Raw genomic sequence first — 27,483 nt, 5'->3', positions numbered from 1 at the left:
CCCCCCCACCCTCCTAAATCCGCGCCTGGCATGCGTCCTGCAGAATCGGGTCTAACGATTTGGATGACCCATATATGTAACCGGATAAACTCGCCTGTCATATATTTTCCTATATGGAGTTTGTAGTGAATGGGCTTACATTAAACATGTCATAATATGTCAAACATTGCCCAGTAAAAAACCGAGAACATTTTCTGTGGAAGAGTTCAATGAGAAAATCATCCAAACAGAGCTCTAATCAACATTGTAAGTCCTCCCCAGTAATCAGTCGTTACATATACAAAGTACATTTCTTGAACACCTTCTCTTCTCAAGCATTTCTTCTATCAAAATCTTTGAGATATTTTCTTCCCAAGAAACGCGAACGGCAGTAAAACAATATGGTTATAAACTATTTTGTGAAAAAACCCAAAAAGGCAAAAACGAAATTAACTAAGAATACACCCAGGAAAATGACTGAGTTCTTGGTTAACGATATCTTTGTTGGGTGTGGTCACTTGTTTTTGTTTTCATTTTTTCAAATTTTAGAACGAGTTTATCAAGACTCAAGAAATGTATTGTCGATCGTATATACCCTCCTTAGTTTTAATCAAGGACGCATGGTACTAGATTTGTCTACTTCAACCGCTTTCCTTTCATACAGCATTACCAACAGGCTCGGTTTACTGCTTAGATGTTCCGTAAATGGGACCTTTTTGATTTTCCGATAACTTTTTTTTCTCCATAGTTACATCTCTGCTTCCCCAACCTACTGTTTTAATATGTCGCAGTTTTTTCGGTATTCAAGCGGTTGCTTCAAGTATTATGATTTCCATGAACGATGCCGACTGCTGACTGACCAACTTACATCACTGGGTTTTAAAGATACGAGTATTAAGATCGTCATCATGATCTCATTTGGATACATGACTAAAAACTAAAGGTCGATGATATGGATTATGTTCATTCGTGTTCATGTTTGTGTCGTTGTAACTATCCTGACTCCTTCGGGAATACCTGGTCTTATTAACATTGCTGTCTTCAAAAATCTCTACGTATTTACTTTGTTTATATTTTACTCTACTTTTGTCGATTTTGTGTTTGCGTTTCGAGTTTTCGATGCATTCAATAGTGTCAAAGATCGATAACTTATTCAAACATCAATGTTAATATGGAACACGATTTGATAACAGAAGGTTTTGTCAAGAAAACTGTTAAATCATCAAGTCAATTTTAAACTATTATGGTTGTATGATCCGATACTATCGATATTGACTTTTATTTGTCTTCAATAGAAATAACAAATCTAAATATCAAGCTGGTCTTTGAACCTCTCTCTCATAAAATATATCAGAGCTTTCAGAACGGTTTTTTATTCTGTAGATGATGTAGTTAATCCATTGATAGAATATTGCTGAGGCCGATGCTTGGTTTTATAGAAAAGAAAAAATCCCGAAAAGAAACCCAACAACGACGAATGCACAATTTCCATTACATTATCATTATTGTTCTATGATTTGTGTGTAATGGGGTATGTTATCGAATCTTAATATCTTTTACACTGGTTACGACTTAAGCTAGATTCACTCAGTATAAAGAGGATATCATGTACAACGGCTACACGTGTATGTTACTGCGATGTCCTTTACAGAAACTTGAAGACTGGAAATCATAAAAGCGTGTTTGTCCACAAATATAAACTATATGTGTTTTCGCTTTAAATGTGACGATTTCAGATGCGTTTTTGTTAACGTCAGATCTCACAAAGATTTCATTATCAAAATTCTTTGATACAGTGTATATTAAAACTGCGGTCCTTTATACTTAGATGAATGGTGTATAACCAATGCAAAACGGCATGATTCATATGTAAGAAGCACATTTCTTGTCTTCTTTCTTGACATGTAAATTAACAGTGCACCACTCCCATCTTACAGCGTGTATGGTAGGACTATATATATTCTTATTTCATTATGATGTGAGATACAATGAAAACCTGCACGAAAAGTTGCTAACTGCTGCTATGTCAAGGTAGGAATTCCTTCATATCCTTATTTCAATGATATATGTGGTACAAATCGCATGATGTCACGGGGTGAAATGATCCCATATAAATCAACCTACACTAAACGTTAACATAAAAATTTACGATAGATATGCCTGTATCACTATACGGATTCACAAGTCATGCATACAATTGATATTTACCCGGTGTTTCTTTTCTTGTCTGGAGGAAAAGGGATGTTTCTAAAATTGGAACGTGTCGATGTATTAACCAAATTTCTCAAATTCTGTAGTCAATGAGACATAGAGCTGTTGTCAACGATACTGATGTTTCAAAGAATAGAATATAAATAATAAAAACAACACGCTATAATAACGCACGTATTGGTAAAATTACTTTATCTGAAGGAATATTTCTGTCAATATATTGATACATCCGCCGTTATTATTTATTTCTCGGGTTAACATAACAACACATCGACCTCATCATCGAAAATAATTGTTTAATGTTTAACAGTGTTAAATTGTCACATTATGTATAATTAAGAAACGTTAAGGTTGGAAAATAAAATTAGATTTCCGTGTAGACATCCTTTACTATCAATCTTAAGGAACCGTTGGGTGAAATTCCAAGCGAACAAGTGTTTAAAAAAATCCTACCTAACTTGAATTTATAGCTTCTCATCAAGATCATCAATCAAGGCATATTTTTTGTTTTCACGCGTTTCGTTTGGAAAGGAGTTTGTAGTTTATAATTAAGTTGTGTTTTACAAATTCTATGACGTCATCGATCAACCATCGAGGTGATAGCGTTTTAATTACGCTGTGCCAGAAGCACCGTTTCTAAGATTCCAAGGACAGCGTGAAACAAGGGGTATGGAATATCCATACACATTAGGTATTATTTCGTTTAATGTATCAAAAACAGATAACTACTTCAATAAGCTAATGTGTATGTGTTGGATAAGTACATGTAATGAGATGTACTTGAATCATGTTAGTGATGCTACACGCTTCCCTCAGATATATATATTCTAAACAACAAGCGTAAATGGGTATGTTTGTCATGAAATGAGTGCACAGGACATACTTTGACCACATATATATCCATACCATACGTAACAAGACCACTGAGTTTGTATTAAAACACTTATATATTATTTGAAACTAAAATTTCTATCAAAAACGTGACTATGATATATAGTCAGGCTTCAGTTTACTCTCATTGTCTAGATTAAGATTTGTGTATAAGATTACCAGGCCATTTCTGTTACGCAATGCTTGTATGGATTGAAATATTCTTTTATAAAACATGATCCTTTTCAGATTTGCGAAACGTTTGAAACGTTTCCTTTGATCTCCTTTAATTAGGTTATAGACTCTCTGTCTATAATATATATGTTTATGTATATGATGGACTTTAAGACGGTGTACTCAATATGAAAAGGCACAATATGCAACGTAAGTCAATGTAATACATAAACTGGGCAGATATCAAAACAAAAGGACAATAACAGAATCAGGGAAACATCAAAACAAAAGGATAACAACAGAATTAGGGAAACATCAAAACAAAATGACAACAACCGAACAGGGAGACAGCAAAACAAAAGGACAACAACAGAATTAGGGAGACATCGAAACAAAAGGACAAGAACAGAATTAAGGAGACATTAAAACAAAAGGACAACAACCGAACATGAGAGATATCAAAACAAAAGGACAACAACCTTTTCGAGAGACATCAAAACAATAGGACAACAACCGAACTAGGGAGACATCAAGACAAATGGACAACAACAGAACTAGGGAGACATCAAACAAAAGGACAACTACCAAACTTTGGAGACATCAAAACAAAAGAACAACAACCGAACTAGGGAGACATCAAAACAAAAGGACAAAAACAGAACTAGGGAGACATAACAAAATGACAACAACCGAACTAGGGAGACATCTTAACAAAAGGACAACAACCGAACTGGGGAGACATCTAAACAAAAGGACAACAACAGAACTAGGAAGACGTCAAAACAAAAGGACAACAACAGAACTAGGGAGACAACAAAATAAAAGGACAGCAACAGAATTAGGGAGACATAAAAACAAAAGGACAACAACAGAATTAGGGAGACATCAAAACAAAAGGACAACAACCGAACATGAGAGATATCAAAACAAAAGTACAAAAACGGACAAAACGCAACAAAAGGACAACATCCGAACATGGGAGACATCAAAAGAAAAGGATAACAACATGAACTCTAGATAAATCAAAACATAAGAACTAGAACCGGACTAGGGAGACATCAAAACAAAAAGACAGCAACAGAATTAGGAAGACATCAAAACAAAAGTATAAAAACAGAATTAGGGAGACATCTCAACAAAAGGACAACAACCGAACATGAGAGACATCAAAACAAAAGTACAAAATGGACGAATCACAACAAAAAGACAACATCCGAACATGGGAGACATCAAAAGAAAAGGATAACAACATGAACTGCGGAGAAATCAAAACAAAAGAACAACAATCGCATTAGGGAGACATCAAATCAAAAGGATAACAAGCGAACTAGGGAGACATTAAAACAAAAGGACAACACCCGTTTTAGGGAGACATCAAAACAAAAGGACAGCAACCGAACTAGGGAGACATCGAAACAAAAGAACAGCAACAGGATCAGGGAGACGTCAAAACAAAAGGGCAACAACAGAACTAGGGAGACATCAAAACAAAAGGACAACAACCGAACTAGGGAGACATCAAAACAAAAGAACAGCAGCAGAATCAGGGAAACGTCAAAACAAAAGGACAACAATCGAACTAGGGAGACATCAAAACAAAAGGACAACAACATAACTAGGGAGACATCAAAACAAAAGGACAGCAACAGAATTAGGGAGACGTCAAAACAAAAGGACAACAGCAAAGTTAGGGAGACGTCAAAATATAAGGACAACAACCGAACATGAGAGACATCAAAACAAAAGTACAAAAACGGACAAATCACAACAAAAAGACAACTTCCGAACATGGGAGACATTAAAAGAAAAGGAGAAATCAAAACAAAAGAACAACAAGCGAACTAGAGACATCAAAACAAAAGGATAACAACATGAACTGCGAAGAAATCAAAACAAAAGAACAACAAGCGAACTAGGGAGACATCAAAACAAGAGAACAACAAGCCAATTAACAGGAAACCAAAACAAAAGGAAAGACAACTGTGGAGACTTAAAACAAAGGAACAACAACAAAAACTGCAGAGACATCAAAACTGGAAAACGGCTTATCCGAACGTGAATTGTACGGTATTATGATTGATCAAATACCTAGTTCACCCCTAACCTCTTCTTTGGAAATCTCGCCTCTCGCTATCTTGTATTACAATTGTTAGTTCCGATGTTTTCCAGCATGTTTAGGTCGGATGTTTGTATATGTAGTTTAGTTTAAATGAGTGTGTTTGGTACCGCCTGATCGAAGACGGCTAGGATACGATGTAAATGAAATCCAGGAGAAGGCGTTGACTAAGAGTGTGATGTTGCAGATTATCACACGTTGGTATTCTGGTTCTACTTTACTTTACATCAACCGCTCACTACACCCCAGGTTGCGTTCCTTTCACATTCACCACGTTTTGTCATTGTCATTTTACTAATACGTAATAGATTATAATTACTAGTAGAAGGAGCAATTTTACTCTAGACTAATTTCTCCGACGTGGCACTAGCCGTCTTTGGGTGACAGCAAACAGTGTACAGTGTAACAGCTAATACACAGGCGTATCAACCTGTTCTGCTACAGCCCAAACATTTTTATAAATAGCAAAAATGAAAACAAAATATGTGCTGTAATTAAAAATGATATCCCTAAGACAATACAAGCAAAATTACTTAAATTATAATAAAAAATACTCGACTTAACGTATCTGATTTGATAAACTGGATTCATCACGACAACTTGCATATATATTTTGTTCGTTTTAAGAATGTATAATTATGCACCTCACTTGCAAAAGAGTTTCACAGTTAACAACAAATGAAATGTGTCTGGTAAAAAGTAAAAATAACTGAAAAGTTGACAAGTAGTTTTTAATTGATGGTCATCGTAAATGAGCTCAAAACAATAAGTTCATCTTAAATTATTAGATGTGCTTTATTAAGAAGGGAAATAACTCTAATACATATAATTATTATTACTTCAATCATATACAAAGTAATATATAAACACGTGATTGCGCGCACGTGTCGTCATGGTTTACTTTATGTAGCATTACGACTAAGGAATATGTTTTATGGTCTTAATCATCGTGTTTCTTATTAGGGGCAGTCCTTGTTCATAAAACTTTGATTTGACAATCACGGTAAATCTGTTTACCGGGGAGTAGTCATCAGACGAAGGACGTAAACCTTGTGGGGACAGCAACAACGGTCGTCCGGGGCCATGGTGCCTGTCTAGGTGCTATGTTCGTTCCGTTATAAACAGTACAAGCATAATTACAAATATACGATTTATACTGCGTTTGTGATTTTGAAATAATAGTTTTGAAAAAAAAATCATAGATATTAAGAACAGCTGCCTTTTCAAAATTGTTGACGCATAACATTTCCTACAGAATTCCAAAATTGACAGCTGTACCGCTGACATTAGTAGAGGAGTCTTTGTTACGTCGATACACAGCGAGGCACACTATTCATGGTATGACTGAATAAATCGCTATGTTTAAATAAACGTAAGATTTTGCTTGTAGGTACTTGGCCTTAAAACTTTTGCACCATCTTCAATTGGCACAATTCTTTTTTTAAATTGATCTTTTAGTCAAAATCGTCATTACCATACCTTTAACGATGTTCGCCAAATTAAATATGTTGGTTTACGTGTGATTAACCGATTAATATAGCTAGATCTTTCGATTGGTTTAAATGGTTTATCAAATAATACTACAAGGCAAGAAATTCAATTATAAGTGTTTTTTATTATATGCAAGTTATATACATAGCTGATTTTATGTCGCGACACATAAACCCTCCTTTAGACTGTTTGACAAGTATTGTAAAAAGGTTGCTACGAAAATAGCCCCCTTATGGTTCCGCTCCCCCCTTCTTGGTGCCTCCATTGTTTTGAGGTTTTTGATTGGCTAACATCCAACGCTACAATCTGATTGGATGTATGCCTCTTTCTTCATCTTTAAGAAAAATTTCAATGGCGCCATTTTGTGGCAGCATCTTTTTAGAAATTTATACCAAATTTGCCTTATTGAAAAACCCACCCTTCCATGCCACCCATTTTAATATTGTTTGTTTTGTGATACATATATATATGTGTTGGTGTGGGTGTCATTCTGTCGAATCCCCACCTAAGGTTGTAAATTGACAGTAAACATCATTTTCATAGTTTGTGTCATGATGTCATTATAATAAATTGTCATCTTAATATATGATGGCCTTATTCAATTCTATATCTGCGTCGAGTTTTATGTGGAGTAGGCATAACAAGTACTATTTGTATTGAACAAAATTAAGATGTCAATGATCAAAGTGTAAATATTTCCCTGTTAATCTCAATGCATGTAGGCATTTGTTAACCTTATGCCAGCTTGTGAAAATCTGTTTTTTTACATTGCAAAAACGAAGGTTTTTAGTCTTTTCCTATTACAAAACATGGAAATTAATAATTCAAGTAGCTATACAGGAACTCGAAATCATCAACGTTAGACTAATTTTTATTTTAGTAGGAAGTTGAGCTTATCAAGATTGACACGTTGGTGCGAACTGTAAGCCAATATATTTTTATAAACTTCACTTAATAAGAAAAACAAAGTTCTTTTAATTTAAGATTCAATCCTCATCTCTACATTCAGTGTATTTTTAAAAGAAAATTCTAATCATTTCTAGAATATCAGACTTGCCAGAGCCTGATACCACGGCTGGTGCCGATTCCTGTGAGGTAATCACTCTTGCTTTACTGTCATACTGGGTAGATAAATAACTGTTATGTACTGGTGATACAGTAAAACAATATAACATGTAATGAATGTTTGGTTTAATCCAAAAACTCTGAAAACAAAACCAATTTAAACCAATTTATAAATGAGACTACTTTCCGCCTTAATGAGCTGACGTAGAAGGTATACAATATTAAGTCTAAGTTCAGAGAAAATTTAAAAACAAAGTGTTAATATATAACCAGTTGCAGATGTAATTATGTGTTTCAGTGTTTTCATCTAGTATTGATCAAAACGATAGAATACTATTACTGTCTATGAAACAGTTTAGAATTCACTGAACCTTAGGTTGTACTACGAAACCTACATATTCTTGCCATATTTTAGTTTTCGCAAAATTATTATAGTGTAGGACTCGACTTACGTCTCAAATGACGCCGAAGATAAAGAAGACGTTTACCCATCCGGAATGTCTGGTCTTGTTCTCCTTTTACTTTGTTAATGTAGTCTGTGTAAATACTTACTTTTCATGTTTTGCCCTATTTCATTTTTTTATCTTTCTTTTCATATACATTTTCATATTCTCTTGCTTACCTAACGTTTTTTTTTAAAAACTCTGGTGCTCTGATTAAAAAATGTGTTAAGTCTACAAAGGAGCTTATTGACATTCAATAGCAACGGTACTGAATTAACACCGATATGGACATGATGTGTACACTTCTATTATTCAGAGATGCTCAAACTAAAAAAATCTTAACATCTCTTAAATATCAATTTGAATAGTAATTTAGTGGATGTAAAATACTTTGACAAAATAACGGAAAAATATTGGTCAAACACTCGGTCTCTTTATATCAACACCAATGTAGTGGTCTGCCCAGGAAATATCTCTGTTCATTTAACAGCATGGCGAGGGGTCAGTCGATGGACATGGGATTGCCATGGTTAAGGGATTTTGAAATAAATTGAACATTTCCTAGGATATATTGATACTCAAATTTATTGTGCGAACAAAATAATTTTACATTGCTTTCGGTTAAATATTGAGTGCACTTATCTCACACAATGGCCACGGTAATTCGTCATAATTCGTCATAACTTGACAATAGGCTGTGTATCGTTCCTTATACACCCGTTTCCCCAACAAACAGAATTCGACAAAAAATGTCCAATGCATTGCCGGTTTCAACAGAAACGTTATCCAATTCTAAACACTGCCACATGCTAATTTGCATTTTTGCGAAACGCTTTATCCAGCAGAATCGACGATAGAGAATACCCAGTGTACTTTCTGACCCCAGTTTGGCCACATCTGTATTGGCTCGGTGTTGTAATCAGTTTTGAGAGTGTTGCATTCTCTTTCATGATAATTTCATCGTACTTAAATTCACGAAAACAACACTAACATGGGAACTATCCTGTACACAGAACACATTGTTCAATCCTTCATGAATTTAATCAGACACATGAGTGCAGAGCGTTGTATAATTTCTCTTAATTAAATAATTGCACTTACTTGCAATTAATAATTTTGCTCAAATTTTCTTTTTTTGCAAAATTCTTATCACATTATTGTGACGTATTCCATGGAATAACATGCATCTTTTAAAGAATGACACGTTAATTCACATCTCCGGATCAGGTGGCAAGTGAGTCATCTTGGATGACGCTGCAGGTGACACCGATTTATAACCTGAAATGAAAAAGAATACTAATTCACAATAATAACAAAGCTTTTTTAACGGTAAAATAATAAATCATTGGAAGTAGATGTGCAACACTTAAATAGAATCACTTCTAGAAAGGCATTCGGAAATAGATATTAACAGTGATGCGATTATTACATGGACATAATGATTGCGATAATATCATTGTGAGAGTATTTGCTGAATTTGTTTGTGAGAATAATCTTGAATTATGTCTATTAGGGTTAATAAATACAATTTCCTGACAATACTCTATGCATTTTATCACCTTCATGAGAGTTACAGTTTACCATAGGGCCATAATTCAGATCGCAAGAGGTTTAGAATATCTAATAAAACGATTATCTGTTTCAAATCAGGTCACGCATATTTTATTGTTAAGAGTTAATATCCCTTGTCGTTTGTAAAGATCTATAACTTGGTCTAATTCCCTAAATTCCCTAGATCGCAAAATAGGATAGTGACACACTAGAAACACGACGTCATATTAGGTAGGTTTAATGGGGTACGGTGTAGGATTGTGTATATTTGTTGCACTATATTAAAAAAGGGCATAATCATGTAATTTAATTTAATTTGAATGTTATAATAAGTGACCTAAATGTACAACGAATAGCCACAAAGAATTGAAAACGTGGCTTACACGGAATACGTTTAGAGAAACAATTCAGCATATTAAAAACTGAAGAACTTGTATGATATTAATGGTATATTTAAAAAAAAAATATGATTATATTGTATGACCTTTGAATCATGCTCCCGATTGAACAAGGTTTCATATGAACACAATCTTGTTGTCACTAATCTAAGGTGTTATAGCATCGCCTCGCAGTTGTGGTGGGTCGCTATGCTCAAAATGCATCTGTGTTTCGTCATTTGTCGTGCGCGTCTCTGGCTACACAGAATTATGAGCAAAACAAAATTTGATTTGACTACCAGGTGAGTTCTTCGTCAAGGGGTCATTGGGAAGGTTGTGACACAGAGAATACGCTATTGGATGCCGTATACAAAATGGAAGTGTTGCGAAACAATTGACATTCTTCGGTCTGTGAAAATGTTATTAGAGTTATTTTGATGGATTGTTTTTATTGACACGTCTGTTAAACATTTACAAAAAAATTGAAGTTGCGCAAACGTATGATTGCTAAAGATGACTATAACCGGTGTCGTATTGATTAAAATGGTATAAATACCCTAAATGTTGTTGTTTTTGTTGTTGTGGTAACACCATCAATGGTCAAGAAAACCTTTCTGACTGTCACATTAATTAGCAGTACATGCTGTTCAGATCAAATAAGATTCATAAAATTAAAGAAAAATCCAATTAGTTATTTTGTTTGTAGGTTTCTCTGTTTGAGAGCGGAGTGAGAAGCGCGGGAACTCTTAGCAGAGTTAACGGAATGTACATGATAGCGTGCAACACAGCTATGATCATCAATCGTCTAATCTAATACGTACAGAAACCCTTCCTCAGTACTACATCATAGCCGAGTAAAACTTACAGATACGATCACTATGTAAGGGTTGTCTAGTGTGAACTTAATTGAAACGACAACAGGAGAGAAAAAAAGGTATTGATACAAATAACGACACTGGTGTAATCTCCATGGTCGTCAAACATACACAGAAACACGTCAACATTGTTCATCACATTTTACACAGAGCCTCCCCACGCAGGGGTATAAGACCGCGCGTGAGCTCCGTTCTCATGATAAGTTCTCAAACGTTAATCAACATGAGTCCTATGTCTGATGATTAAATATTTATTGTGAAATAAATGATACTTGCATAAGTATGTAATTCATATAAGGATATTTTCTCCTCAGTAATTTACTCATCACGATATTGTTCATTTTGACACGATACGTATTACGACATTTGCAACGTGAAACGATCACAATATATGCTTTATGTACTATACATATCACAATATATAAGTAGCAATACGATTTGCGTCATAATTTCGAAATTATACAATACGTCTGATGATAATAACATTATGATACATCACATTTCATGAAATATGTACCACGATGCAATACGTAACCAACTATCTACGTCATTTATGATAATCTCAGGCATATTTCTTCATGATACGATACGTACCTTACTCTTTGCGTCACAGTACCATATGTATCACGATATTTGCTTTAGATAGATAAGTGTATGTATCAAAGTAGTTCACGATAAGATACGTAGCTGAATAACAAAGAACACGCACCTAGCTCTATGATAATGTATGTATTATACCCTACGTAAATGTAAAAATTAGCTTGATTCGTAACGTGGATCTGTACCTTCAAAAGTTATATGTCAACCAACTCGAACACTTCGACAAAATACTTTGTTTTTGTTTTTGCAACATCATATCGAAGATTAATCAAACGATGAATCATAAGAATCTATACAAATATTTTCATGGCGATTATACAATATTCATGAACCACATTTATCTAATATCTGTTAAAGAAACAGTTCGATTATTGTCGTTCCACGATATACTTAAAACAGATTGTAATATTTTGAATTTCTAATTTTATTATGTTATTTTTATTAAGTAAACATCTTTTAGAAATGCTCTCCAAGCAACTTAATATTAAGATGCATACATGATATTGTCTAATAAATAGATTTATTTTTTCATACGTTCGGGCAGTATATTATCACCATTTGTTAGATTTTGGTTTTGTAAAACATGCAATATCACACTCTGTGACTTACAAAAACGACGACGTCACTATTCTAAAATAAAGGCAAATATGGAAGAGGGGCTTTGCTGTTATTTTCTAGTCTATCTATCACAAACATGTTTTGTGAATTTATTATTTGAATGTATTACTTAATTCATCGTTGTCTGATTAATACGTTTCTTAAAAATCATATTGAATGGGAACTCGTTTGAATATCTATTTATCTTTTTATCATGATGCAGGCTTTTAGAATAGAGTTACGAACATATCGACCTGGAATCAGGCATAGTAGGCGTGAAAAGAAATAACTATAATTATACAGACCAATGCCGACTCTGCTGCCCCGTCTCGTGCGCATGTTCACATCCATTTCCGCTGGAGAGTGGGATCGTTCAGGAATCCGTGGGAGTCTTTCCGCTTCCGGTGGTGACTGATTCCCAAAAAAGCGGTTCCGTTTTACTATTAATTGAGGAGAATTGACAATCTCGTCCGTGTAAATTACACTAATCTTTCTCACTTCTTCTTTTTCTGGAGACGCTGCGGATAAAGAAATTGATTTTAGATCCATTTAGGTAGGAGGAATAATTATTTATCCATTAATATGTCTGGTCTGGGCTAGTCTGCTCTATCAACATGACAGACATGTTTACAATGTACTTTTAGTATCAATTCAGAAAGTGATAAATCATTTTAGACTGTAAATATAAAACCTTTGAAATATACCGCAGCAAACAGTACTATATTTTATTTGCATATTAGGAAAGTTATCTGGTACCCTTTCTGATAGCACGTTAGTAAGGGTTTTAGGCTATCTCATCTTATAGGTGGATAGTTTCTATTAATAACTGCTACAGCAGATAGAGAGTGTGCATGTAATGGCTACATGTACCGTCTATTAATGGTACAGTGTAAAACTTTAAACATAGTGAATGAGTGCAAGTAATACTATCGCCAAAATATACCAACGAAAAATTCGAATATTTCGTTTAATCGTGGACATGCTTCATAATTTTATTTTCTTATTTGCAATTTCTTTTAAATTCATTTTCTTTTCTGAACATGGATTGTTTATCATTCCGTTTAACACTATGTCTATGTCTCATTGAAATACATTCCCCTGGCATATTTGCAGGGATAAGTTCGTATAAAACCGTACATATACCAAGAGAAATGATAATTCAAAATATCCTTTTACAACAGTATATAATATATACATTAAGACTAGCTTTTAGCGTAAGCCATATTCAAACGTATCTTTCCTCACTTATATTTTAATATTAATCATAGACAATCCAATCGGAACATTCTTACTTATATTAATTTTAATACATTGTAACTATGATACTTTTTCTTTTGATAATTTTGGAATATTATTCCTCTTGAAATCCATGTTGTTTTCAGAATGGCTATTCTTAATTCCTATCTGAGGTAGAAAAGTTAGCTACATTGTCTGAACATCAGATTCCAGATGATCGAGTAATGTTTTGTTAAACGATACCATTAATTAAACGTAGACCACTGTCGGCCAGAATGTCTAGACCGCGAAACAAGGTCTTAACCCTGCCACTGTTGGTAACCCTGCCAGTGTTGTAATTGTAGGCCAGACTAGACGCCCCGTGCCTCCCTGGGTTAATTTATGTTTCAGGAATGAATGGAACGACGTCGTTAAACCAGAGCAACCCTTAATGGTCATGTCGCTTTATTGCACTTAATACGTTTAGCTTAAAAGTAAAATGACTGTCATTAGGAAAATGATTCCTGAATAATCGACATCATCTAGAGATTACCAAGTACATGTACTTTATACACTGCAGACAGTCAGCTTAATAATTCCGCTAGCATGTCTATTTAAGGAAACATGCACGGAAAAGACCTTCAGAACGTAGGAAGAAAATCATCACTGATATATCTTTGTTACTCTAATTTCATTTATTTATCTATTTAGTCTTGTTTCTTTCGCTCTACATTAACAAAGCATTACACTTTTTTGCGTTGAACGAAAGAAAAAATAGTAAATTGTTAAAATAGTAAAAAAAAATAAAAAAATATCGAAGGTATAAGACCATTTCGATGTGTAAATACATAGTCCGTACGGGTTAATCAAACAGATATGTTCGATAAAGCGCAAAAGTAATACAACGTTGAAGACCGTGTAATTCGATTTCTAGAGCTGTTATACACTGTTTCATCGCATACATGTACGTATACTATTCCCTTTTACTGTATTAAGATGCCTTTAACATGTTTTACTAGAGTGGTATCAACTTTTAACAAACAAATGTATTTCCTGAAAACACTTGAACAATGCTGTAATGATCTAAGCAGATAAACGATGCCTGAACAATTAAGTAAACTTCAATACACAAAACAAAAAGCACTGTTATACAGGACCAAGACTTAAGCAATTTGAACAGGACTTTAATTCAACATACATTTATCTAGGTGTGCAGTATGCACTTGTTCGTCTGTATTCAGCAATAGACACACGTCTTTGTGCCATACCTACTTGGCATATGCAAGGATACGACGCTGCTATGTAAATAGCAATGCTAAAACGCTTAAAAAGATTGCTTTCAATCAAGAATACATTGCTCCAGATACGAAAACAATGTTCATTACGTAATCAAAATTTCAGCATTACAAATGGAGCTACATTTAGCATATTGCAATAAGCCGGGTTGAATCGCATGGGTTTACGCTCTACACTGTGTCTTTCGGATAGCAAAACAGAGTTACAGGCCTAATCCAGCATGCTCCCTCTCATTGCTGCTAGAGTATAAGAGTCGAAGTTAGGCCTAGAACGTCTAACAGCATTTCAAATTCTAGGCGCTGATTTGCGTTGCTTTGACGCATGGACAAAACCTCATTGAGGAAAACATTTTGCACGCCTACAAACGATAATCTTACCAGGAAAATGAGTGTTTATTGTCATGGATTATTTTGAAATGCTAAGTGTGAGAATATATCTAATTGATCTTCTTTTATGTTTAAATACATTGCATTGCTAGTATGCACAATTATCATTATTAAATGCAATAATAAATATCCAACGTAATGTAATCGTTTCCAACATTTCATAGCATTTCCGCTATTGAAATATAAAAGGAACTATTTTACCCTGGCGTCAAACAGAAATGAATTGCACAGAGTTTTCAAATAGCTGTGAAGATATGTAGCTATCTAGAAGAAATCCCTTGGTGAACTTATCGATTTCTTATATGTTTGAAATAGAGCAGAGGAGGCCTCCAAAATCAAATAGCTAGGAACAATCTAATCATGAACAGACTTTTAACAAAGGGACAGAATAAAAATAAAACAGAAACGAAAGTCTGAAGAACTTATTGCCTTTTTGATAAAATTGTTAAATTGTTCATGCAACGTAAACAATCTAAATAACCTGTTAGGATTTTAAAATAAGATATGTTTACTTATATTTCAAAGCAACGTTGGCAGCCTCACTAGTGGGTTGTACAATTGCGTGATTTCAAGGAAATAGGATTTCACATTTTGTGTACCGAACCTAGATTCCTGTATTTTATTTGGCTTGTTCAATACTAAGGCTCATGCAAGACATGTAATACACGTCTACCCATTAGAAAATGCGGACAACAAGCCTGGAATGCGAAGCATCATAATTTCCGACTAGAAGACAACGTCATAAATATCTTTGTATAGTTAACAAAGTTTGTCATCCGATATTTTTCCAACTACCTGGAAACCCTCAAAAGACACGCTTAAAGCGCTTATATATGTATTCACTTATTTAAATGTCAGCAACTCCTCGACTTAGTTGTCGTTAGTTTCGCCTTCCCCTATTATATTTTGCCATTATTTACGCTTAAACCTAAAATTGATTAATTGCAATGAAAACCTGTTGTATTTTTCCATTATCAGTTCGTATTTTTAGCCTTCTACTTTCACTTTCCACAAAACAAGTTATCGTGTATTTGAGCCTATAAGAAGACATGTTTCACGCCATTGCATGGTTTCTTATTCTTATTGATGGGGCCTGATGCGAGTCATAGTCTCTATCTGCAGTAGAAAAACACTGCAATACACGTGTATTACGACACATATGTAACAAACAGCCACATATACAAGCATAACATTATTTGATACCGGGGTTTTTTAAATATCAAAAGGGCATTAAAAGAAAGCTTGGAAAAGAGTGACTTTAAAGTTTCTTAATATTATTGCGTTCCCTATAGGAACATATGTTTATAGACAATTAGTATTTTTTTAAACATAATGCATTCTTGAATCTTACAGGAAAATTCTTATTAAGATGCTTATATTTTCTATTGAAATATATTTTATATTTTTGAAATATTTGCTTTTCTTCATATGTTGGAAACCTTCATTTTCGATGTCGGAAATAAAATTCAAAAGTAGTAGCACTATGTTCCAAATATCTACTGTAACAGATTGCATTCTTCAAATGTTTTGCAAGATGCGGGATATGTGCATCCCAATCCAAATATGGAAATTGGGAGGCAATTCCAATTTATTCTACGTCTGTGCTTGGATTATATTCAAAATTCCCCCTTTTTAGAAGAAAAGGAGTCAACAAATTGAAATTTGTACATGCAATACGCGACTTTCTATAAGAACTAGTTAACCGGACTGAGAAACTCAAGGAGGATTACTCCAATGTGCATTTGTTTTTACTACAGAATCGGTTTTCTTCAAATTTCTCAGAAGAACGATTGCAAAGTCCTAGATATATCTTAAATCGACATATAATCTAATTATCACGAGTTGAATGAAAGAGTGCTAAAATAAAAATAGGGCATTAAACCAAAAGAAATAATGAAAAGCTCCATCTGATCGAATCTACTAATGGATTTCTGTCTTCCAAAGTTCATGATGATACTTCAATTATTTAAGTTATAAAGTATTTAAGGAGAAGAAGCTATAGAAATACAGATCGATCACTGAGCCAAAACGAAAATGACAGATCGGTATTGCACAAAACCCGTAACTTGAATTGATCAAAATGTAATTAGAGAATATCCCGCGCCATTGACTTAAGATAGCTTTCGGTACATTTTTGAAATTCAATTTATGTCTTCATTGAAATATTTGAATCATTAAAAATCAGTCTCTCCATCTCTCTCTCTCTCTCTCTTCATTGAGCCGAGAAAAAGTTATGAATTATGTCATAATGCACATTACAAAACCACGATGAAAAGGCCGCACGGTCTTATTTCTTCTATCTTCAACACCACATGGGGCATAAACCTCAAAATCCTTACTGAGTAACTTCCGCGGGAGCAAACAAAAAATGCTCATTTAAGGATTGAATATTGTTTCAGCTTATCTCCTGATAAACGTCGAGCGGAGCCGAGGTTAAATACCAAATATCCGTGTTAAAGATTTCACCATTGGACACTAGATACTGGAGCTGGTACAAATCAACGTTTAAACCTATTGTTAGAATTAAGTCTTTGGAAAATATGATGCATAGTTGCCCTTTTTTTAAAATGAAGAAATAAGATAATGTAGTATAATGTAGTATATAGATGATAAACAGTTGATCGCACAGTATTTTCAGTGTTTTGTCGTTCAAACAATTTTCTCATCGCTTGCACGTGCATAACATGTACATGTAAAGTTAACCTGCGGTGGTCACTCGATTTTATCCACGTTCTTGCGATGAGACCAAATGTACCCGCGCCAAACCCTCAAAACACAGTGTGATAATCAATAAATACCACATGCCATAACGTTACAAGCCTGTTTTATATACAGATACCATGAACTTTATTGTACATGTATATAGCAGACTAGTTTAACCCAGTACGGTTATCTGTGCCCAGTACACTAAGTATTAAATCTACCACTTACAGTTTAACTGCCATAGAACGTAATCTTACATTAATTTATATGTACATGTACAGAGAATTTTTAACCGGACGATAATTTCGTCAACATGTACTTTGAGAGTTCTTAAGCACGGAGATAACCTAGTAATGGGCAAGGGCTTTAGATGTGAACATAACTACATTAAATATGTACTTTGCATTTTAACTTGTATATGAACTCAATGCTACTGTCACTAGCACCAAATGAGAAACTGCTGCCTAGCGTTTAAGCGTTTCTTTCATGTAAACATTGGAGATATTGAAAATTTACAAACGAATGAAGATAGTTTTGATATCCACCATGCCATCATACTGATACTCATTCTCTCCCACGTCCTACTCGGGAGATTGGTCAATATTGGCTGTGACATTGTGAAAGAACTAGGTACATTTTTAATGTGCAAAGAGCAGAATACTTTAGTTTACTTATGGTATACTTTGAACAGTAAACCGTAAAAAGCTTCAGTATATTCATATTCATTTCTATGAGGCGATAGAAGCTTCTGACCGTGTAGATATTTCTTACCCTAAGTGAAGAGACTTTTAAGGACATACTTTTTTTCAAGAAGACGTCACGCTTCGGAATTTTTTACTCAAACAATTTGTGTTCATTCTCTCCTTAAGTAAAGTTTGCAAAAGTGTAACTTCAGAACCAGAGGTCTACTTTAGGTCAAGTAAGACATGTATATATGTGTTTTTAGTTTGGGAAGAAATCATAACTCAGTTTGTCTATAAACTTCAAAGTACCGAATTACGTTTGATATATCACTCTACAAGAGAAACAGATAATAACACTATCACAACTACCATAAGAGAAAACAACATCTGTATCATGTAACGTTACTTTAGTTTGAAGAATGATTAAGATTAAGGAATATTTTAATCGATATTATTTTTCATAATTATTTAAAGTTGAAAGCAAAACATGCATGTCCTGGTATTCAAAATAACCACACTCATATAATATTCACAAATAACCCTATTTCTGCATATATTCAGGTCAAAAATAAAAATATTGAAAAATCATAATGCTTATTATTTTAACAACTGTACTAGTCAGAGCTGTATTTTTTTTATTAGTTTTTAATAATATTTTCAACAGTATAAATTATTGAATTCATAAATATAATATACACATGATCATTTTACGAACATAAAATGTATTAAGAATTTATTTTTTCTCCATTATCTGGATTACCTAAATTTAAACTAAAGAAAATCATTTGTACGTGTGTCAAAGTGATTTACATTAGTTATAAGATACAAAAATTCGTATCACTTAATTAGTATTAAAATTTTGATTTTATTTTTCAGAAATAGATTCAAACGTCATCACGTTATTGTACTGAACCAAGACCTGTATGATGTGTTGATAATAATTATGAACTCACTGTTGCTGTCACAGCTACCAAACGCACTATCATTGCTGGACTTACGATCCAGTGACTTCAAACTGCTTTTACTTCCATATTCTGATTTTAATGGCGACACATCCGCTTCCGGTAATGGAGAAGGTGTTGGTGTTGGTTGATTTTCCTTCAATGCATTTGCGGCACCAACCAGACAATTCCTATTCTTTTTCGGAAGTTTCATTTTAGCCTGGGCGTGAGAATAATAAAGTGTGAAATTACTGACTATGATCGGAACCGGAAGTGACAGCATAAGAAGTCCACAGACTGCGCAGATCGTCCCCACAATGTATCCAAAGCCTGTGCGAGGGGCCATATCACCATACCCAAGTGTTGTCATGGTAACAACTGCCCACCAAAAGCCCATAGGAATATCAGGAAAGTCATTGATCTTACCCTCGTCAATTTGTTCTGCATAGAAAATAAGACAGGCGAAGATAAGCACACCGATTATCAGTACAAGAAAAAGGAGTAAAAGCTCTTTGGCACTTGCTCGTATCGTATGGCCTAAAATTTTCAATCCACTAAAATGACGTGTTAGTTTCAAAATTCGAAAAATTCTTATCAGTCGAAGTGCATTAAGGAAATAATAGGCATCAGTGAGCTCGAGATTACCATCACAGATTAGCATGATCTTTGTTATGTAGAACGGTACGACAGAACACACGTCTATCCAATTAAAAGGCTCCTTTAAATAGTCACTGATACACGGGCAAAATATTATCCTGGCTAGCAACTCAAACGTGAAGAAAATAATACAGATGTACTCGAAGACGTCCATAAAGAAGAGTGGTTTGGTGTGTCGCTGTCGTTCCAAAACAGGAAGGTTGTCCATCGATAGGTTTGTTTGGGGATTGTACCGGAAGTGGGAATTAGTCTCTAAACAAAACACGGCGATCGACGTCAGGATAAATATCACAGATACTACGGCGTAGGCCTGAAATGACGAAAAAGAAATATGTTAGAACTATGGCAAACATGTAGTTGCTACATGGATAACTAACTCAATCTTACGTTTTATCTTTGTAAGGCATTGCCAATATATAGCACTAACAAAATTCAGATGCCGTTCAAATCAGATATGAATGCAATGGCCCAAATATTGACCGCATCATCATCATAACGTTGTATTTGAAATGTTGAATACCAATAACTCTCCCCAGAACGATGTTTGCTTTAGTAATCAAGAAGCATACATGATACATACACTTTTTTTAAACTAAATACCAAGTTCGACAAACCACTGTAAACGTTCAAATTTTAGCGCACTCAAATTATAGCACGTTATCCAATGTTCTCCTTTTTAGTGCATTGGTGAAGTTGCGCGCTCAAACTATACCAATTGAAAACAATAGTTTGATACTTTGATTAGCGCAATCAAAAGGAGTCAATGTTCATGAAATTGTTCATTTCCAGGTTTGATTAATTTTTGATTAGATATATCAAAATTGAATTGGGAAAATTGTCCATGACCCTTGCGATACCTTTTCACTGTATTTTCCATTTCCTTATATATTGATTTATAAAAGGATTTAAAATATCGACGCAAGCACGAATAAAAAAAACCCAACAGTTTAAACATTTGGGAACGCAGTAGAAAGAACAATCTGTTTTCGCGGGAAAATGTTAAGCGTTCGTTGAAAGTCCTACCATCAGCATGACAACTAAGCTGTCAAAATGAAGATCCATTTTCAAATACAATTTGTAGAATATTACACGTACTTTGTTACAATTTGTGTTAATTTTTATTTTACCTACATGCATAACCCCATTTTTTTGTTGAAAGTTAATTCAAATTAAGACAATTACAATTATTAACAAGTTATAACAATTCGCATTGTGATGGGGTCAACTGTGTTATTCAAAAATACATGACATTCTCATGAATGGTCAAACCATAGTGAATGCAATTATAGACCTTTTTGTTGCATTAATTTAAACAATCGTTAATAAGTATCTGAATCTCGTATTTGTTTATCCAACGCTCCGATAATGACGTCACAATCATGATGACGTCAATAGCATTACGTTCGTAACTCACAACTGATTTAGGAAGGGATGAATTGTGGGAACGCAGGAAAAACAAAGAAAAACATTTTGACATCTCTGTTTAATTAAATTTCAATAATGACAAAGCCATGCCAATTTCAATATATTGACAATAAATGCTACTTTAAATAAATGTAAAGCTTAAACGAATTCATTGGACGAACATTAGTGTTTCATGGAGCCGTCACGGGGGACTCGAACGACCACCAGACAGGTTTATCAATAGAATGAACATTTAACCAATCATGTCATAAATTCAATATCTGATGTTGTCGCTCCTCTGTGTCCACCAGAGTAATGGAAATGGTTAATAAAACATTAAATGTCACAAAATGTGTAGGGAGGTTGAGATATTTCGTGGGAAATGATAAGCGACGAATTGATGAGGACCATGGCTGATGGACCAGGAATTTGATTATTGCTTGTCTGTTGCAGTCAGAGTCGGGAGATAACGACGTTTTACGTATTGCCGACCAGCCTAGCGGAACATGTAGCTGCCCCGTCTATATTTGTCGCAGTTTCCGTCGAACATCCTCGAGATCACATAAAAGGCCCTGTTGCTAACACAAAACTCTCTGTCGTAATTACGTTAGCTCTCCGATGACATCAGGAGAACCTACTCCAGCCACACATTCATTACTTGCTTGTTGTCTGGCGGCTGTATTGACACGTGGGATATACACGTTCTAGTACCACCGTGTGTTACCTTCCCAGTCTAGTTTACAACTCAACAACCCCCATCGTGCCCTAACATTGTCTTCACAAAAGTCAACACCCGCCCTCCCACCTCCGTTGCGTTATACAGCACACATGCACCAAAACTTCGAAAGATAATTTATCTTGTCCTTAGTATGGGTTGGTTCGCATATGTGGTACTGCAGGCTGTGCATCGGCCATATCCCGGATCAGCTAATATCCGCAGGGCACGAGTCATAACCGCCCAACAGGCGCCATATCTATTCGGTACACGCCATATATGTTTAACTTCCGGTGTACCACTTTTCACAATAATCCCACCTCAAACTGGCAGTGTACACACTGTACAGCCACCTGTATTTGCTATGCTGATCATTGTGTTTTATTTCAGGCTGAATGTGGCACTTTGGATATATTTTTTCTCCATATTTTACATGTATGTGTTATTCCTTTTTTTTTATATTATATACAATGTAGCAGTATATGATAAATATGTTACCGTATGACCATGTTCATATCCTACTCCGTACCAGCCCCCAACCCATATCAGCCCCCGGCCCCTTGGACTGATAAGAGCGTAGCTCTCGGGCGCCAAAGGCGAAGCTCCTTAATGGTAACACATGCGTGCGTAAATAGAATTGCTTCCCCTCGCTACACCTTGCCTTTATTTTTTTTCGTCCGGACGTCCAGTGGGGAAACAGGAAGTTTATCCTTTAAGCAAAAACAATTGTTTCAACCCATCCATGAATATCTTCATATAGTGAAAACATCCGGAAAATTCTTGAATTGACGTCCGTTGCATTTATCTCTTTGTCGATATTTGAAAATGTGGATATTTTCTGAGGATCTTTTTTGTCATCAACCCGGTTCTGTTGATACTTCTACCGGGAGATATCTTCAAAAAGAGATCATTTAAATTTCGTTAGCTTTTGATTTCGATTTGTTGAAAATATGAACGAAATGATTAACATTTTTGAAAGTCTGGATATAGTCTTTACATTATTTATGCATCCCCACTCATAAAAGAAGCAATGGAAAATGCATTTATGACGAAATTAAAAAATGATTTTCCCGACAACCAACCCAAGTGCAACGCCCTTTTTCAGCAAGGTATTACTTTTTTCACAACGCGTGCCGATTTATAACTAGTTACAGACAGAAACTGTAATTTTATTTGGCATCAAAAATTTGAAATTCAATCCGGTGTTTCGGGATGGAACAGTAATTGAGACTACATATCGTTATAACGACAATTTCAGTTACATCAAAGTGTTACAATGTTTTCCTTTTTAATTTCATTTTTTTAACTAACATCTGTATACATTTACTTAGACTAATCGTCAAATATGTAATATGCACTTTTTTCTATAGCAATTACCGAACAGTTTTCCCCCAGCTTATCTCAATCATTCTTTTTTGTGTCCCAACGGAAGCACGCAGAGGGTTTTATTCTTAATATGGGAGTAAGCTGGAGTATCCGGAGAAAAACCTGCATGCTCGGGCAGGTGACCGGGATAGAATCCGACCATCTTGGTGAAGACGAGCGCACTATCTACTGCGCCGCCTAACCCATCATATACGTTACGCACAAGAACAAATATCTACTTTAGCTTTGACTGAAAGAAAATGGCGTCATTGATGCAAAATAAAATATTGTGAAGATCTTTTTACCAATCATCAAAGATATAAAAAAAATCTACATACAATGTACGGGAGACCGGGGCAAGTTCGGCCATCCCTGATATTTTTTTTTTTTGAGCTAATAGTTACAACTTTAAGGATAAATGAAGAAAAATTGGCCAGGAAAACTCTAATGTAAAATGAGTTAACAGGAAAAAAATACTTTTGAGAGGGTAGAAAGAAAATCATGATCTCGCTGACAGCTTCAAATGATATATAAAAGCCTAGCCAATCACTCACTACCATATTACTGACGATAAGAATTTATTGAAATATTAATTTTGGCCCTAACAGGTTCGATCAATAATACCGTGGCAATGTCGGACCATGTAGTTAATTAACACATATAATTCGTAAAATTTGCGGTAAAATCTGACGTTGTATGTTTTATGATGTCATAATTAAGCTGATTCCAATGGAGGCCGAACTTCCCCGAATGCCTGTCGGTAACTTACCCCATGGCGGGAAATCGTTCGGCCATCCGATCTTCCGACAGGAAAAGTTAAATAATGTTCAAAAACGGACGTGCTGCCATACTTCCTCAAACGAACTTTAATTTAAAAAAAAAGTCGAACTTGCCCCGGTCTGCCTATTGTTATGTCGGTCTTAATCTCATTAGAGCCTGTGTTTATTGTTATACCTCGACTAGCCGACTTTAAATACAGTTTATCTTATCTCATTCTGTTCTGAAAGGTGTATTCTGAATCAGTCAATATCAGAGATCAACAAAAGCTACGCTCTTTTAAGGCTTTGCCTTTTCATATTATGGATTAGGATATTATTACTTTCCCGCGTTTCGGAGAATAGCGGGAAATTTTTGTCCTGTATACACGGAGTATACGAGGGCAGTTGCCTGTCTCGTGCAGAGGTTTTGATCAATGAGATTGAGGCACATGCTAACGGGTACGTGTATGTTCTTTCTAGCTTCACACCTCGCACGGCGTAGAATAGTTTGAAATAAAATTATAGCAGAAATTTATGTTTATGTAACAGATGTATGTGTGGGCATCGTCATATGTAAGAAATCCCAGCATCAATTTTGTAAAAAAAAACTTAAGCAATGTCGGGCTGGTACACCTCCTGTCGTGCCTAATAAGGTTTTCAGGTTAGGTGGCGCGCTTGGTTTTGTGGGAGGATTGTTGTGTGTACGGTAAATAAAGACAGAGTAGTTATTTTGTTAATGCGTATTTATTATATTCATATTATATCTATAAATAAATGACGACTCCGTCCGTGCTATCGGTCGAGCAGCTATTTGCTATTTAGGTGTTGTGTTGTGTTTGCCTTGGTACGTATAAGGAGTATATAGGGGACGGAAATGGTCTAATGATTACCTCTTACTATTTCGTTTGACTGATATTCTGTTATTACCGGACAAATTCCACTATTTCGCCGTGTTGCATATCGGTTACGAATTCACATAGACAATTAACAACAATGTTGCTATATCAAATAGCCATATCAAATGAACATGAGGTCGAGAACTCTCTAATAACTACCTATACCAGTTACGCTGACACAAAATTGACTATATCTCAACAAAGATTTTGCAAAAAGAAAAAATATTCTAAACAGGAAATAAATAATTTCACGATAGTCGATGAGATATAATAAATACAAAACTCATAACTGGTCAATTATAGAGAATGTATAACTTACAATGTACTTGAAAGATTTAACGTTTTAGATATAAATATATCGTTGACGATTAAATTTGAAAGCGTTTAATAATTGATAGTGTATTTGCTAATATATCCAGGATTACGATGTAAGTGATAATCCGCTACAGATTACCATATAAGTGATAATCCACCACATATTACCTTTGTTTGTGATAATCCACCACATATTACTATGCGAGTGATAATCCACTACAGATTACCATGTAAGTGATAATCCACCACAAATTACCATATAAGTGAATCCACCACAGATTACCATATAAGTGATAATCCACAACAGATTACCTTTGTTTGTGATAATCCACCACATATTACTTCGTGAGTGATAATCCACTACAGATTACCATGTAAGTGATAATTCACCACAAATTACCATGTAAGTGATAATCCACCACAGATTATCATGTAAGTGATAATCCACCACAGATTACCAAATAAGTGATAATCCACCACAAATTACCATAGAAGTGATAATCCACCACAAATTACCTTGTTAGTGATAATCCACCACATATTAAATTGTAAGCGATAATCCACCACAGATTACCTTGTAAGTGATAATCCACCACAGATTATCATGTAAGTGATAATCCACCACAGATTACCAAATAAGTGATAATCCAACACAAACTACCATAGAAGTGATAATCCACCACAGATTACCTTGTTAGTGATATACACCAGAGATTACCATATAAGTGATAATCCACCACAGATTACCTTTGTTTGTGATAATCCACCACATATTACTTTGTGAGTGATAATCCTCTACAGATTACCATGTAAGTGATAATCCACCACAAATTACCATATAAGTGATAATCCGCCACAGATTACAAGGCAAGTGATAATCCACCACAGATTACCTTGTTAGCGATAATCCACCACATATTACCTTGTAAGTGATAATCCACCACAAATTATCATGTAAGTGATAATCCACCACAAATTACCATATAAGTGAATCCACCACAGATTACCATATAAGTGATAATCCACAACAGATTACCTTTGTTTGTGATAATCCACCACATATTACTTTGTGAGTGATAATCCACCACAGATTACCATGTAAGTGATAATCCACCACAGATTACCATATAAGTGATAATCCGCCACAGATTACAAGGCAAGTGATAAATCCACCACAGATTACCTTGTTAGCGATAATCCACCACATATTACCTTGTAAGTGATAATCCACCACAAATTATCATGTAAGTGATTATCCACCACAGATTACCATATAAGTGATAATCCACCACAGATTACCTTTGTTTGTGATAATCCACCACATGTTACAATAATGTACCTTGTGAGTGATAATGAAATATCTCAAAAATTACCAAGTAAGTCTTAATCCACCTTGAATAACCACGTGATTACATATTGAGGACTGCGATGTTAGTGCAAATCAATTTTGGTTAATTACCATATAAGTGATAATCTACTATACATGTATAAGCTGTACATGTGAAATGTAATAACCGTGTGTTTATCTATCGTGGATTACCGTGTGAGTGGCAATCCGTCGTGGATTACCGTGTTAGTGGCAATCCGTCGTGGATTAACGTGTAAGTGGCAATTCGTCGTGGATTAAACGTGTAAGTGACATTTTATTGTAATGTGACAATCTGTAACATGTAGAAATCGGTTAACGCCAAATTGTTTTTTCCCTTATCTTATTTCCATCTGTCATTAGGTGTATCATTTATATACAGACAATAAAAAAATCAAATTAAAAAAATTGCGACTGCTTCGTCTGCATCCCCC

The 27,483-nt window shown here is 34.9% G+C and overlaps 1 protein-coding gene across 1 annotated transcript in view; it reads right to left on the bottom strand.

Moving 5' to 3' along the window:
* Positions 1-8,934: 8,934 nt before the first annotated feature.
* The window catches only part of LOC110450112 (potassium voltage-gated channel protein Shaw-like), a 37,294-nt gene continuing 18,745 nt past the window's right edge, over positions 8,935-27,483 (bottom strand). Inside the window, exons 2-4 of the mRNA XM_021497376.1 lie at positions 19,586-20,540; positions 12,655-12,867; positions 8,935-9,627 (exon numbers count right to left, since the gene is read on the bottom strand). Of these exons, the coding sequence (XP_021353051.1) occupies positions 9,560-9,627; positions 12,655-12,867; positions 19,586-20,540 (1,236 nt within the window). The 3' untranslated portion in view covers positions 8,935-9,559. The remainder of the gene's footprint in view (positions 9,628-12,654; positions 12,868-19,585; positions 20,541-27,483) is intronic.

The sequence above is a fragment of the Mizuhopecten yessoensis genome, unplaced genomic scaffold (genome assembly GCF_002113885.1).
Source record: "Mizuhopecten yessoensis strain PY_sf001 unplaced genomic scaffold, ASM211388v2 scaffold4999.1, whole genome shotgun sequence".
Lineage (NCBI taxonomy): Eukaryota > Metazoa > Mollusca > Bivalvia > Pectinida > Pectinidae > Mizuhopecten > Mizuhopecten yessoensis.
Note: the sequence above shows the minus strand (reverse complement) of the source record. Positions and strands in the feature narration are given on the sequence as shown.